Raw genomic sequence first — 17,500 nt, 5'->3', positions numbered from 1 at the left:
TACTAATTATTGGATTCGACGTACAAAAAATCGAATTTTACAAAAGTCTAATTATCTCTTATTTTTTTAAATAATTTTCAAAAATTTCAGACATCACGATAGACAAGAAAATAATCATAGAGAAAATTTAATACGATTTCAAATGAATTCAATATGAATTAATACTCTTGAAATTTTTGGTGTGCCAATTTTTCGAAATGCAAAATACAATTCAATTATTTACATAAATCATAATTTCAAAGAGCAATACATTTAAGTTATTTGGTGTCTTTTAGAGATATCACTTATCTACATTTATACATATCTATGTACAGTATACGCACATACAGAGATCTACGCGCATGTAACTCATACAAACCCGCATAAACATATTGAAATACTTATTAGAAAATGATAAGCTGAGACGAGCATATAATATTTCGCAAAAAGCTTTTATTTACACATTTGTTCCTCTCTCTCTCTCTCTCTCTCTCTCTCTCTCTCTCTCTCTCTCTCTCTCTCTCTCTCTCTTTTCTCTCTTTCTCTCTCTCTTTTCCGGGTATTATGTTAATCTAAAATAGCAATAAAATTCCACTAATTCGCCTCTCTCTCTCTCTCTCTCTCTCTCTCTCTCTCTCTCTCTCTCTCTCTCTCTCTCTGTGGAATGTGTTTCTCACATAATAAATACAGATTTCTGTTATAAATTAAAAAACGAGAGCGTGTTCATTGGAATTTACAATTGAGATATGATGTCGAGAATTAAAATTGCGCACAACCTACCGATAGATTTTTGAATCGTCTTTTCATGTAAAAATCTACCGTGTGACAAATATATTTATCATCAATTATAAGAGTCTGTGTATATGTACCGTCGTATTTACAATGTCAATATAAACATACAGACTGCACGACTGCTTAAGCCTATATATTAATATACGAAAGGAAAAGTAGAAACTCCTACTTTGTACCATTAGGTTCTGAGAAGTAAAAAAAAACATTTTTAAAAACACAAAAATACAAAAATAAGAAAAATAATTACTGGCTCGTATGTCAAATTGTCTTATTCGCTTGTATTTGCTCGCTAAAAAATTAATGATATATATATATATATATATATATATATATATATATATATATATATCTCATATGTCTAATTTAATGCTAAATCTTAATAATATAAATTAAACATATGTTCAAAGTTCTTATAACTTAAACTAAACCCTCCGTAGCCTCTTCTATAAACGTATAACATTAAAATTACACAATGCTTCAATACTATGACCACACACATTCTGATATTATTTCTAAAATAACTTAGATAGCATTGTAAAGGTACATTGCACCTTCTTCCTTTTTCTCATTGATTTCATCACGTGACCTTATTGCAACTTGCCAAGAGAAAACTTAACGTCAGTGCACGTGTATTTGCAATAATAATAAATATTATGTGATTTCCTCCTGTCTTTTGTTTTCATTTTTTGCATAATTAACAATTGATGAATATTTCAAAACATAATATATAAGAACATTGATAATAAATGCATTATATTTTATAAATAACTTTGACATGCGCTAAAAGGAACATCGATATCAAAATTGATTGTTTAATTTATATTTTTTAAATAAAACTAATCAATTTTATACGGCTCAAAGAGGGTTGTTGGACGATGAATAAAATGTACATTCATAACGATCGGTCGTTAAATTATCAATTATTAATATTGACTGTACAAACGGTGTATTCCTTTTTTTCTTTTCGTTTAGTTCGACAATAATTAGCTTTCAATACGAGAATATGTCTCCTTTTAGAATATACCGTTTTTGAGATAATCGCGTTTTTCTTTTTTCTTTTTTTTTTTCTTTTTAAATAATAATATACGTTTGAAAAATCATGATCGACTTTTACTTTTTAGTATGTATGGGTGTTTTTGATTGAAAAATATATCTCCCATTGAACATCAGTAAAACGGACGTCATTTTGAATACATGCGAGAATTTAAAGGACGAGCGCACCAAAAGAGAACAGATGTGTGATTTACGTATTATATAGCGCCATATTGAACAAAAGGCAAAATATTTTTTTATCGACCATCTATTATTATTTTTTTATTGTATTATTATTATTATTATTATTATTATTATTATTATTATTATTATTATTATTATGGATATAAGTTATCAGTATATATATATAAAAAAAAAAAAAAAAATTGAATCGTTCATTCTTCCAGTCCATTTCACATAGCCGATTTTAATATTAATCGGATAGAGAATAATAACAACAATAATAATACTACTAATAATAATAATAATAACAATAAATAAAAAAATGATAAAATATATATGAGAATAAAGCTTGCTTCCATTACATTACGTTGAGGGAGAGATACCGTATAACTTCTTTTTTTTTTCTTTTCTTTTCTTTTCAATCACACGTATTTATCATCTTATTAAGTACCAAGTGCCTAATTAATAACGTTACGACTCGAAATACCCTGGACTATCCAGATACGAAACATGAATCTCGTTTTCATGAACGAGAATTCATCGTATACTTGTTTACTTGTTTTCTTTCTTTCTTTCTTCGCCTATTAGAAGATTGAAAATAAATATAAGTACATTACAGTAGGGGTAGCGGCTCGACTCGCAAAGTTAGATGATGCGCGTGTTAATAAGACGTGATGATAATAACACGTAAAAAGGAGAGGAGTGAGAAATATATAGGAATGATTTTTTTCTTTTTTTTTTTTTTTCTTCTATACAACAAGGGGGAGACAATATCTTCTTTTCGCGATAATACAGAACAGGCCAAAAGTTCCTACGTGATTATAAAAATCAATTACTTTTTTTTTTCGAGACTTATCAGGCGCATAGTTTAGGTTTTGTAGTTTGACGAGTTAGAGTCGTAGTTTTACAATCTGAGGGGAAAAAAGAAGAAAGAAAAAACAAAAAAAGAAAAAAAAAGTTTAGCCTAAATGTCTTTAAAAGTGGTAAAATTGATTTTTAATATCGCCTAGAAACTTTTGGTACACCTAGGGACTTTCATCCCTCATCCCTGCATGATGAAACGAGAGTCATCCAAGAAAATTTAATTCGCGAGGTACAAATCGACACTCGCGCAGAGCACACTGGGAACACTTTTCACGTTTTCCTTTTCCTTTTGCTTTTTCTTTTTTTTTTTTTTTCGATGACGATGAAAACGCGATACCGCGTTTCGCAAAGATATATAAATTAAAAAAATTACTCGGACATTATACGACAATGTCGACGAAAAAGCGTCTTACGCTTTTTATCTAACGATCATCAGTTCTCTCAATTGGCGTGTGTGTGTGTGTGTGTGTGTGTATGTATATATATATATATATATATATATATATATATATATATATTTCTATATATAATTATAACGCGATATATTTATTTGTTCGATAAGTCCATCCATTTATCGAGCCGTTTGACGTATCCAGCTGATAAACGATGAAATAGGTTCACTAAGCCGCATCATCGTAATAATTTAGCACGACGACGAATCTCTACGTATTGTTGTAGAGTTGATGATGACTCGTCTGATGTTGGCTCGGGTGAGAATGTTGCAACGAGTGTTGATGCTGATGTTGATGCTGAATAGGATGCTGGTGCTGCGAATGCTGATGTTGGTGTTGAATGTTGGTATGCCTCGCGTTAAATCTAACGCTACCGGCCAACGAACTCCCTCTACCATGAGTTCCCACCATACTCTGGCTATCAGATAAATCGTCTTCTTCCGCACCTAAATTTCGAAACCTGACGAAGCCGTCTTCCGCCACCAGCATTGTAGACCCAGTTGTTGGAGCTTGCTCGTGTAAAGCCGGAACAGGTGTATGCCTGCCTCGACTCTCGGAATTTCTCAAAGTTTGCACACCGTTACCATGACGACTCAATGATCCCCGGCCTTCATGCGGAAAATGACCCATCGTGCCGGACTTGCGAATGGAATGCCTTTCGAAGGTACCTGAAAGTAGCAGCAACAGTTAACTAAACTTATACTTTGTATATGAGTCGATAATTAGCAAAGTGGTCTAAGTCGTTTTAGATATTAAAAGAGACATATTGTCTCGCACACTACTTTTAAAGCTTTAACGATTACATAAAAGAATTACTAAATTCAAGAATAAATATATTTATTTTTATCTGCGTTTATATATATACAGAGATACAATTGTTAAATAATGAAAGTTCAAGTATCAAAATATTTATATGATGTTAGACCTAAGTTTCATAATCATCTAATCACTACTATAAACCATTACTAGAGTAGTAATCCATTTAAATAAAGTTCAAGCTGTATCTTTAATAAAAAATCATCGATACTATTTAAGTAATGTCTACCTGATATGTTCAAATGTTCGGGCAACGTGTTAAGTGGAAAACTGTCGTCGTAGACTTGTTTCCCAGTCCTCATGGTATAATTTTGTATCGCTTGATTTGTGCTGCATATAGCTGGATACAATACATCGTCCATGTTCTCCGTAGACGTGGAACTGCCACACGGGAATAGAGCAAAACCCGAGTGAGCTGGATGCTGTTGGAGTTGTTTCTCTCGTAGGGGATACTGCGAGAGACTAGCGACCCAAACCAATAGCCCACAAACGGAGAGTTCTAGTAACCTGACGAAGAACTGCCAACCCCACCAGACCCAAGGATATGGCTGAGAACGTTCACGTATGCCAAATATACCATAGAGCTGAACAAAACCTATCAGTATGAAGAGTATTGCTGTCGCTGTGGTCGTCGTAATTGCTGTACTCAATGCCACGGTCGAAGGATCGATGCCAGCGACCACGTGATTGACACCAGCAGTCTTATTGTTCGTAATGTGTATCTGCGAGCGTACGATACGATACACATAAACATAACAGAGGCCGAGTGCAACGCAAACAAGGATGTAGATACACTGACAAACTAGGGGCAATATCTCTGCTTCATCTCGATAACCTAACACGTGAGTGGACACGTGGAGAGAGACGCATAAAACTATGTGAACGGTTGAGAATAAAACTAGGGCAGCTGGAGATAAGAGTTTGTTGTTCAACGATGGTGCCTCGGAGCATCGGGCTAAATACAGCATAAGCGTTGCAAAGGCTGCCGATAACAACGGTGCCGGTAAGTACATTAAAACACGTGACAATGGTTCCGGCAAAGAATGGCCCAAATTGTAGGCATCGTAGAACAGATGAAAACACCTCAGAGTACAGACAGTCGTTAAAAGAAGATGAACGGCGAGGAAGTACGACTGGGTAAGAAGATTGGTAGCTTCGTTGAAACGAACGATCTTGTAGATCGAATACAAGGCCATCAGAGTAAACATGATGGCCGCTACGTAAACGTGAAGAGACCAGGCGATTTTCCATATTGATTCTGAAGGATTCGTATCTATGTGAGGTACCAAAGAATCACCGTCCTTGTCGTTTGGTTTCTTCGATGGTGGTGCCGGTGGCTGAGGTTGGGGATATGGCAGTCTTTCTGTATCGACTATCTCGATATTATCCGTCTTGAAACCATTCTCCGTTCTCAGACCATGTTGATAATCGCCGTCATTCTCCTGCCTTCTCGTATTTGGCAGGTTGAAAATAGTCGGTTGAGTAATCTTCTTAAACGGATCGACCGTACTCGTCATCGGCATCATAGTAGTCGTTCCTGTAGCGGGTGTTGTCGTTACCAACATCATCGTCGACGTACTCATTCTCTCGGTTGTTATAACCAATGGTACGTTCTGCAATGGACTCTTTGTAGCAAGCGGTTTCAAAAGAATCTCAGGAATGTCTTGTTTTCTACCATTGCTACCGGAAAGAATCCGCGATATGCTTGGATAATGAAGAGTCGGTACAAACTCGTTCGAATTATTTCTCTTCTCGTTCTCGGCAAATTCGAGTCCAAATTTTGTATTGGCGTTGCTCGTATTGATGGCTTTATTCCTGGAATGCGAGTGTCTCTCTGGGCCATGGGAAGCAGGCACTTGTACTAGGTCAGGCGGCCTGATTGGTATTCTCTCGTGTGCCGGGGTAAGACTAGGTGGTGGTACGGGCCTTCTTGCACCAGTATGTACGTCAGAATTTGTACCCCTAAGCGTTGGCTTGTCGGCGAATGGATGAAGGTACTCCGGCGGTAGGGGTGGTGTAAACAAGGCTCGCGAAGGCGGTGCATACGATGGTAAATCACGTATACCCGACGATGCTGTAGCACGAGGTACTGGTATTCTTATAGAATGTAACGAGGGATTAATCGCAGAGGTTGTTATAGCTCTAGTCGTCGTTGTCGTCGTTGTCGTCGTTGACTTAGTCGCCGTTGTAGTCGTAGCGGTGGTGAAGGTTGTTAAAGGCGACGGTACGGTCGATAAGGTAGTACTAGCTGAAACTTGAGCGTCATAAGCAGGTACGCTACGTTTTGTGGTAGCCGAACTGTGTGCGACCTTAATAAATATTGCAGCGAGATTCTTTTCTAACGCCGTATGATCTAGATTGAAGATAGGACTATTAGGGCCACCGTCACCGCTTGACAGGCAAACGTTCACACAAAATTGCATGGTAATTAAAAATGACGAGAGAAGTAAGCGCATCGTTCCTATCATGATGCTCGATAATGTTTATGCGAGCCCGCGAACGTCCAAGTATTCGAACGCCGGCTCATTCCATAACCGGGAGAAAGGAGTGCCGACGAAGAGCCAAGATGGTAGTGGTGGTGGTGGTGGTGGTACCAGCAATAGTAATAATAGTAGTAGTACTAGTAGTAGTAGTAGTAATAGGCAGATAGTAACGACCTAGAGAAGACAACGGTAGGGAGGATTCTCGAAATAAGGACACTTACGAGGACCAGTCTTTGAGATTACTATTCTATTCCCATTTGCGCCTTTCTCTTTTATTGACGCATCGGAAGAGCGAAAAAGATCTTCCTTTGAATTATTCAATATTTATCGTTCATGGGCTGGGAAATGAAAAGAGAAAAAAGTGCCAGTCCTTTTCTTACCTACCGAGCATCATCGCTCTAGTATTCGTAGGTATTTTCGTCATTTTTAGAATCTCAAATCAGTCAATAAATCTTTCATAGATATTTCTACATTCTTAGACTTATAATTATTTATATATTTATATATATATATATATATATATATATATATATATGTGTGTGTGGGTGCGTGTGTGTTCTTCTCACTCATTCGTAATATCTTGACAGGTTAATAGCATTCAATTAGCCCATCACATTTTGTTCCACAGTGACTGGTATTAATTTGACCACCAGACTCCAATATCAATCGAATATCTCCCAGCTTTATCATAGCCCGATCAATTCTTTTACTCGAATTGAAATCATCCGATAGGGATGAATAAAAGATCGTGGTAGAGCACTTTGTTTGACTTCTATTATAATGGCATGGCCGAAAAGTTATCTTTCTGAAGAAGAAAGAAAAAAAAAAAGAAAAAAAAAAAAAAAAAAAAAGAAACTTATTTATTTCGACCTGTGGGAGATATCCTCGTGCTTGGTTTTCTTGATCCAACGTTATCTCTATTCGAGATCATCACAGATAAATATCCTCGAGGAACATTCGATTCCAAATATCAAACGGAGACTGATCTTCCAATATTCGTCGAAGGTGCATAGAAGAAATCCGTGATATTTTTTCATGCTTCATGCGCGCCGTTTGTATATGCGAGATGAATGCGGTTTATTTAATCCTTGATCCATCGATTAGAAAGCCGATACCTAAAAGATAAAAAATGAACAAGAAAAAAAAAATTAGATATGGTTTTTAAATAGTTCCATTTTTATTTAGTCCTACTTATTTTATCCTTTTTTCTAATTATTTTTTATGCCATCGTTATTATTATCATCATTATCAATATCATCATCATTATTATTATCATTATTATCATCATCATTATTATTATTATTAGCTTCTATCATTATAATCCTCTTCGCGAATATACCGATGTAAAACGGGACACTAGTCGCCACCTTCCTATTGAAAAGCTTATAATGATAGGATTCTCCTCTAGTAACATGATATTGCAAACAAAATCGATTGTAAAATGATCTATAGGAGTGTTGTAACGTGGAATATTGTTTTTCGGGGGGATAATGATATCGTAAAACTGACGAAGCCTTACAATTCATTAGTTACTCTTGTAAGAGGAGTACAACGACAGGAAATTTAGGGGTACTTCGGGATGAATCAGTCTTTTGTCGAGTTATTGTGTTTCTCTCTCTTTCTTTCTCTTTCTCTCTCTCCCCCCCCCCCTCTCTCTCTCTCTCCCTCTCCTTCTCCCTCTCTCTTCTTTTCTTTTTCGTCTTCTTATTCTCACTTATATTTTTATATTCAAAATAATCAATCTTAAAATAAATAGAATAGATATCCAACTAGTAGGAGTTTTCTCATAAGATTATTAGATGCTAGGATGAAGAAACTAAACTGTAGACACGCACGCACATGCCTGTACAGGCACATACAAATATAAGTTTCCAAGTGATGTGCGCAAGGTTTCTTCGATGCTGAGTTGCTATCTACTCGTGCGTTACTTACCACGATGCTCGGGTCAAGAATGTCGTAATCGACATTCTCTGTGGAAACTCGCTTCTGATTGGATTGCTAAGCTTTTCAAATGTATGCTCTATACGCAGAAAGTGTTAATACCTCGAAAGACCTCAGCAAGTCTATTACATGTTATCTGCGCACGATTACAAAATAATATGTATATGCATATATACATACAATTTATGTATGTCTGTATTCGTAGCTTGTATGCATATACACTCATCATTTCATGGCGTATATGAAAAAGTCCGATTCATTCGTGAGAACTCGATAGTTATATACGCAAATCGAATAAAACCGATAAAAATTAATGGTATCCTTCGATAAGATCATTCAACCAATAATATTGCCCGATCTTTATCAAATATGGAGTTTTGACGTGAGTTATCACATGAAATCCTTGATAATACTTTATTGAGATTATGGATTGAATACTTCGCACACACGGACATTTTTTCCGATCATCAACTCGATCAGCAATACGAATATATTATGTATATCATTTCAATATAAAATCGTACAGCGTTGGAAATAATTACTCTATTAAAATGATACAAGATGGACAGAAAAGGTGATATTAAAAATCAATTGCTTTTTTCTCGTTTTTTTTTCCTTTTTTTTTTTTTTAATTTTTTAGTTTTGTAATCTAACAATTTGAAATAAAAAATAAGCCTTTAGAAAGCCAAGAAAAAAATTGATTTTCTGTGTTACAAAAGAGGGCTCCCGCACGTGTAACACCAGCGATAATTTGCATGTCCTATTTGGATATATTTTTCATTTTTTTTTCTTTTTTTTTTTTTGCAATGGATATACGCACATGTATATATATGCGTATCTCGAGGAAAGAAATATTCCAAGAAATTTTGCACAAGTTTTGTTTAAGGTTATCTATCAGTAATTACCCTCTATCTTTATGGGTCCCTTTAAAAGAAAACGTTCGAGTTATTTGTTATATTTACGATATATCCTTAGAGTTAACAGTCTGGTGCAAAGGGTTAATTGAAAAAATCGGTTGAATTTTTCTTTGAAAAAATCTTTTTATCATAAAGAGAGTTAAAAAGCAGCGCACTCTTTTGAAAGATTATTCTATGATGCACGACGTAAAGGAGTCCATTGTATATAACTCGCACGATCGATCGCTTGGCATGATGCCACTACTGCTGTGTACCGTCTCTTCTCCTTCCACTTCTACTCCTTCTTCTAGGTATTCGCACATTCCTTTCCCACGAGTTACGAATTTACTTTCTACGATATTCTTATACTCTCTTGGCGAGCAACGAATCGGATAAGAAAAAACGGGAATAAAAAAAGAAAAAGGAAGGAAAAAAAGCATTATGACGCTTGGATGCTGCAGGAATCGATAGGATAAGATTAACTCGCGCTAGGGATATCCTAGTCGATTTTTCTTTTCTTTTTTCTTTTTTAGATTGGCTGGGTAAATTATTCTTATACGTATCAATAAGCAACTAATCGGATAAAAAAAAAAGTATATTAAAATAGCTACGCGTTCGGATGCTGTATAAATCGGTACGATAAGCTTAACTCTATACTAGTATTATTATCCTAGTGATTTTTTTCCCTTCTAAATTGTATCTGCAGCTTATTCTTATACATCACACAATCCCCCGACAACGTATCTTAATAAACAAACCTTAAAAAAAAAAAAAAAAAAAAAGGAAAAAGAAAGAAAAAAAGATAGTGACACGTTCGATAGGATAATCTCAACTCGCTAGTATATGACATACGTATTAATATATCTTAGCATAATATTTTTTTAATTATTTAGTAATTAATTTAGTAGATTAAAGAATCATTCATTCATAAGAGGACCCTTGCTTCTAACCATTTTATCAATCCTGAATATTAAGATAAACCTTAAAAGTGGTAAACAGAAAGAGAGAGAGAGAGAGAGAGAGAAAGAGAGAGAAAGAAACAATGAAACACACAAGTGAATTAGCTCATTTTAAAGAACATTAATGAAAGAGATAAAATCTATCACAAAATAAAAAATAACAAACATACTCACATTTCTTTACGATCAACAGCGGTAGCTATTATGATCGGTGAACAATGAACGATGTCCTAATAATAGGACGTCGTTAGGACGTTGGAAGGAAGCGAAGTAAGTCATTGATCCGAACTATCCCGTCGTTTCTCGAACCTGCAACAGGCCGCATAAAATGAAATTAATGTAGTAATAATCATCCCGAGCGTAAAAGATAATGCCTTGTCTCTCTCGCTCTCTCTCTCTCCCCTTCATTTTCTCTCCCCCTCATTCTCTCTCTCTCTCTCATTTTCTCCCCCCCCCTCTCTCTCTCTCTCTCATATTGCAAGCCAGAGTTGCAATGGCGATGTGCCGTGCCACAGTTAATGCCGTAATAATTGTTCTCCCGGGCGACTTATCGCGATATTAGCCCAACTACCACTATTCTAATTCGGTGTATACTACTACGTATATGCTCTCACAGGGATTGCTCCTCTTGTGAGATCGATAATCTTGCAACGCGTTTCCTCTTTATATATATATATATATATATATATATATAAAATTCTCTCTACAGTACACAATATATATATATACACACTCACACACGCACAGAGAAATACCTATGTACACGGATCATTCATATTTAAAGTTATGTACATGCATATACGTACGTACATCTGTCTGATTCATTTCTATCCTCTTCTAACTCGATAGAGAAAGAGACAGAGTCAGAGAGAGAGAAAGAGAGAGAGAGAGAGAGAGAGAGAGAGAGAGAGAGAGAGAGAGAAAGATAGATAGATAGATAGATAGATGGATAAGTAGATAGCAAGTAAAAGTAACAAAGTACAGTAGTAACTTTTGACGAGCAATCATAGTAGAGAGTTTATTATACATGTCAATCCCTTCTTTACCTATCTAATGAATGTTTCCATTTTAAAACATCAAGGGGTCACTAAACGCGGGATATCAAAGAATAGCATTGATCGTACACTACACGTATATATACATAGGCAAAGTATCAAGCAATATCATCGAGCTTATATGAAAACTACCCTCTTTCAGAAATAGAGAGAGAAATAGAGAGAGTTTCACGGCCTTTGTTTTCAGTATTATCGTTCACACATATTCGTTTTGATGTAATACCGGCCAAATGATCGACAAGCCATCAAACGTTGTTAATAACGAATTACATAGGAATAACAAAAACGAAGATCTCCTTTTGGTTGAACTCGTGATCCTCGATCGTCGAAAGGGGATGAATGGATGGATGGTTGGTTGGCTGGCTGACTGGCTGGCTTGTCGAATTTACAAAAGGAAAAAGAATCAAAGGGAGCAATTAAAAAAATAACGAGAGTGAGAAGCAGAGAGAGGGTAGAACTGTTCCCTCATTCCCCCATACGAATTCTCTCCCTTTCAGAAAGACCTTTACATCACAGTCCAATCAAAGCGATGCATTGGTATACGAATGCTCATTCACATAGAAATCAACTTATATATAAATACGTGAGCGTGAGCGTATATATGTGTGTGTGTACATTGTACATATACAATCGTTCAGATCCTTCCCTTGTTAACCATCATTTTAAACATTTGCCATATCACGATCGTCTAAGCATTTCTTTACCTTGGGATCGTTAAAGACTAGAAAGACGGTTTCTATTGTCATAGAAGAAGAAGAAAAAAAAAGATAGGTAGTACACCAACGAAGAAGATGAGACCCTCCGCTACCTTTCAAATTACGACGGCACAGATTAGATACCTATAAGCTCAAATTCTCGACTCCCATATCGTCCCCTTCTTCCTCCATCTCCTCCTCCCTCTTCAATAATCTCTTCGCCATCCTATCCTCTCATGAGTATGCGTCATTCGATCGTCGCTCGACTACTAAACTTCTCTCTCCTCTCTCTCTCTCTTGCTTCTCGATGTATTTTCAACAGTCTAGACTGTCCCTTCCCATATAAAAGAGGCATGAGTGTACACACCTCGCATATCTTCACGATTGCGTAGTAAAACAAACTAGCTAGGGAATTTTTATGCGTTATAAATTTCCGGATAAAAAAAGAAAAGAAATACATCTTCTCCCCTCCCTCTCTCTCTCTCTCCCTCTCTCTTTCTTTCTTGTCTTTCTTTGTGCGATTATAATTTTCTTATTTCTCCGATTAAATTACACGGTGAATTATACGGTTTGCATATTCCATCTGAAAGACAAACTTTTCTTTCTTGTTATTATAATACTCGCCTTCTTTTTTGTCGATTAAATTATTTATAGAACAAGTAGTTCCATTTGAAAGAGAAACTTTGTTTTTTTTATACTTCTTTCCTTCCTTTACAATCGAAATGATACATTTGTTCGACATTAAAGAAAAGAAAAAAAAAAGATATATAAATGTATAAATTACAAATGGATTTATATTTATTAAATTATATACTGTATCATTATACGTATAATTAGAAATTTAAATAAATTTTATATTGAAAGAATTTTTAAGACAGTCTTTCAAGAATGGAAGTAAGTCGAAAATTGTTTAAAGTTTTTCTATTAAAAAAAAAAAAAAAAAAAAAAAACCTTTTAAAACATTACGAGGATGACAACAATCTAGGAGGTAAGATATAAAAATTAATAAAAATATATTTTTCTGGAAGTAACAATAGTCGCTAACGATACCAGTCGACGGTCCCTTTTTTAAAAGCCATAAGAAAACACCATGGGTGAAACTGGATGGCGTGCGTGCATGAGCGCGTGTACGTACGTACTTATACAAAAAATGCAGAACGACAGCTGCTTAGCGCTGTATATAATAGCGCTAACACTAATCCAACGATGTCCATCAGGTCGAAAAGAACGTAACGTAGAATGCAGTTATATTTTTTTTTTCTTTTCTTTTCTTTTCTTTTTTTTTCCTCACCCTCCTTTCTCTCCTTCTTTCCGCCCTCTCATCCACATGACACACGCATGTATGTGTGTGTATATCTACATACACGTATTCCCCTCCCCCCTCTCTATGTTGCATTCCGATGTAAAGGCGGGAAATTTTAAAAACTTTTCACGCTCTAAAGAAATTACATTTCTCAAAATTCACGAAGAAGTAGAAAGAGAGAAAAAGAGAGATTATCTCTTGCATCGCATCATCATCCTTCGAGAATATTAAAACTCGATCTTTTTAAATGCCGCACTTTTCTCTCTTCTCTCTCTTTTTCTCTCTCTCTCATCCTCTGTGTACGATGTTTAGATTGTAGAAAGATAAACTTTTATCTAATAACAAAAATCTAAATCGTTTTCCTCGCCTGTTAGAAACGATGCGAAGCAGTACGCGCTTTTGATTAACCGTAGGATAGAAGGAAGAAATGCCAAAAAAAGAGTGAATGAGATAAGACTATAAGATAAAAGAAAAAGAACTAAAAGAAGGAGAGGGAAAAAGATTAAGATGAAACAAACTCAATGGACAACTGCGATGTCTTAATTTAAACCATCGGGATACCAAAGAGGAAAAGGCTGAAAACCATAGAACGAAAGAAAAAGAAGAAAAAAGAACTAAAAAAAAGGAAAAAATACTAACTTGAAAAGGTACGTACAAAAAAAAAGGACGTACAAAAGTGAGACAAAATCGATGGAAAACTGAACTGTCCTGACTTAACAATCGAGATGCCAAAAAGTTATGAGGCCAAAAAAACATAAGATAAGAGGAAAAAAAAGCACTAAAGAAAGGGTGGACAATAGAGAGTAACTTTTGAAATCGAAAAGGAATCTTAGAAAAAAAAAAAAAGGAAAAAAGAAAAAACAAAATGACGCGAGGAAAAATGTATAGAAACCTTCGACGTCTTAACAAACCCATCGAGATTCCAAAAAAGAAGACAATACCATACAAGAAAAAAGTAAAGAAAAAGTCTAAAAAAAAAAAAATGCATCAAAAAGTAAAAGATTATCTTTAAGAATAACACACAGATATATATATATATACGGAAAAATAAACTGAATCAAAATTTATGGAAAATTTCAATATCCTAACAAATAAGATACCACAAGAAGGACCAAACAATAGATTAAAAGTGAGAAATCGATTCTATTATCTGCTTTTCTATTAGCATATTGCTTCGTCAGATCGATCAACAACGATGGACTATTAAAGGCGTCTTCTTCTTCCTCGCGAGAAACTTACCACTACCACTGGGGCCTACGATTACCACTACCACCAATCATCACCAACCAGTACCATCGGCAACAACAGTAGAGCAGTAGAATCCTATCAGTACCAACCAGCACTGACACCAAAGTATACCAGCACAACCATCATCACCATCGACATAGAAGGCTTTTCCTCGAGTGCATCATTCATCGTGGCCAATGGAATGTGCAGCTCATCCTTTCTCATTGCCCTCGACTCTTCGACATTTGCACTCACCTCGATAGAAATGGCACTCTCCTCCGACGTGGCTTTTATGCACCCACCACGTTCGATGAGGAGGAGAAGAGGCCAACGATGTGCTTCAACACAACACCACCACGGTTATACGCGATAGTTGGAAAGGAGAACAAGAGGAAGATTTCTCGTTTTGCTTGCATCCAATGCAACCTTTTCTGGGTATGCTTACATTTATGTGTGTGTGTGTGTATATACACTATATGTATGTATGTATGTATATATATATATATATACACGTGTGCACATGGCGAGTAAACAAAGGCAATTAGAACGAGTAACTCGTCTCATAAAATGGCGAATTTCAACGCCTCTTCGACTTCTCTCTCTCCCCCCCTCGCTCTTTCTCTCTCTCTCTCTTTCTCTCTGTTCACAAAAAACCTTCGATTCTTCGACTGAACAAAGCGCTGTAACTCTGTTCCCTGTTGTATACGTAAGAGAACTCGGAACGAATTCACTTGGCAGATAAAGATATATACATATATATATATATATATACGAGCCAGGAAAGTTAAACGTGCCTGCCAAGAAGCAGAGGTATTAGCCACCGAAACACCTACTTTTAGGTACTATAAGAAGAAACCAGATGCTGCAGATGGACGCGAAACAGACTTGGACTTTTGCTTACAATGGACTTCCCGACCCTCTCTCTATCTCTCTCTTTCTTGTAGAAGAGAACTTAACCGATCGAAATTTTCCTAACCTTTCCTTCCTATCCCCCTCCCTCTCTATTTCTCTACACAAGCATATCCTGGTCTTTCTTCTTTCTTATCCCCTGAAATTCAAGGAGCACGTGGAAACGTGGAAATGAAGATATTCAATAACCCAATAGTAGGACTCTTTGTTAGAAAAGACATTTGACGTCGTCTCGAGAAAGGTGGCACGAAGAAGAAGCCGTACCTAATGCGATCAGGACAATTTTCATGTTGAATTTTTTCTTCTCTTCTCCAAAGCCTTTTTATAGTTCGCTTCTCTTATTAACTCTACCCGCTCGTGTATACATAATATATAGAGAGAATTCTTTGATAAATTATTAAAACAGACGCGTATGAGTGTGGTGTCTGCCAGAGTATCTTCTTTTCTTTCGTTTTCTTTTTTTTTCTCTTTTTTTGTTGAAAGAGTCTCGTTTGCGAGAGACTGCATCCCATCGAATAGAAAAGTAGTTTACCTTTTGAAAAGGTATCCTTCGTATCCTTATTAGACGAAATTCTTAGAAAACCCGATTGCTCGGTTGTGTCTGGCTCGTGGTACATCAGAAGCCACTTTTCATGTAAATTTATGTACGACGGAAGCCCTATTGTATCAGGGATACAACACAAGGCACCCACGCATGACTCCTCGCATTAATATGACTGCAAACTGATGTTCAAAGGTACGCGTGTTTACTAAGAAAAATGATACTAGAAGTTGGGAATAATCGATAATAAATACTAAGTAAAAAACATCCTCGATATTACGATACATCCTATATATACGATATATATTGATATTATGATAGAAAATACGTATCAAATCGATCGTAGATATAAAGTACACACACACACACACACACACACACACACACACACACACACATATCCTTGAATCTCGGTCAGTAAAAGTGATCGTGTTGTCGACGAATAGGCGAGAGTAATGAGAAGGAAAGAGAAAGAGAAGGAAAGAGAAAGAGAAGAAAGGAAAGAAAGAAAAAAAAAGAAAGGAAAGAAAAAGAAAAAGAAAAATCACAACAGGTTCGACCTTAAGTAGCTGGCGATTTGCATGCGCGACAGGTGCAGTGCGAGGTCGGCGTATTACGTGTTTATTTCACGTGTCTTGCATACTTAACGCGCCGATTTCAACGGATTAGCATAATATATTGCCAAGGAGCACGTGATTGGTCGAATTTTCTTAACACACGAAAGACCGCGGAATTGCGAGTATATCGTGAGAGAAAGAGAGAGAGAAAGAGAGAGAAAAGATATATATATATATATATACATAGATATATATTATAAAACATACTATATTATTTTACTATGTTAGACTATATATATTGTATAAGATATTATATATATAGGCTTGATCCATTAATTTATTATGAATTAATTATGCGTCAAAAATATGAATATGGATATTTCACACGAATTAGAATTTAATTATTTATTATATAAATAACATTATTATATATGTATATATTATATATATATATATATATATATATATATATATATATGTAAAATACATAATAAGTTATTCGAATAAAAATGATCAAAAAGAAATATAAATAGAAATAGAAAGATAAAAGAGACAAAAATATAAATAAAGAGAGCAAGGCAAAGAGAGAGAGAGAGAGAGAGAGAGAGAGAAAGAGAGAGAGAGACGAGGGATGGAGGGAGGAAAAATGTATATGGTCACTGGTCAGTCGCATGAAGGGAGATAACGAGAGATAAGGGGTCGTCGAGTGACGTTCGATAAAATGAAAACAAGTGAAGGAAACAGGAGAACAAAGAGCGATGGCCGTTGTACTTTGAAAAATAGAAAGATAGAAAAAGAGACGTGTCCATTCGGAAA

The 17,500-nt window shown here is 35.6% G+C and overlaps 1 protein-coding gene across 2 annotated transcripts in view; it reads right to left on the bottom strand.

Moving 5' to 3' along the window:
* Positions 1 to 17,500, bottom strand: part of LOC124954609 — a 26,833-nt gene that overhangs the window by 89 nt on the left and 9,244 nt on the right. The window contains exons 1-4 of one of the 2 annotated variants that reach the window (XM_047507793.1): positions 14,690 to 14,839; positions 10,572 to 10,706; positions 4,348 to 7,716; positions 1 to 3,970 (exon numbers count right to left, since the gene is read on the bottom strand). The exon at positions 1 to 3,970 is cut by the window's left edge and continues 89 nt beyond it. In XM_047507793.1, the coding sequence (XP_047363749.1) occupies positions 3,513 to 3,970; positions 4,348 to 6,586 (2,697 nt within the window). In that variant the 5' untranslated portion in view covers positions 6,587 to 7,716; positions 10,572 to 10,706; positions 14,690 to 14,839 and the 3' untranslated portion in view covers positions 1 to 3,512. Of the gene's footprint in view, positions 3,971 to 4,347; positions 7,717 to 10,571; positions 10,707 to 14,689; positions 14,840 to 17,500 lie in introns of those variants that run through there. The other variant, XM_047507792.1, reaches the window with a different exon arrangement.

This window comes from Vespa velutina, chromosome 15, assembly GCF_912470025.1.
Source record: "Vespa velutina chromosome 15, iVesVel2.1, whole genome shotgun sequence".
Classification (NCBI taxonomy): Eukaryota; Metazoa; Arthropoda; class Insecta; order Hymenoptera; family Vespidae; genus Vespa; species Vespa velutina.
This window is presented reverse-complemented; position numbering and strand designations above follow the sequence as displayed.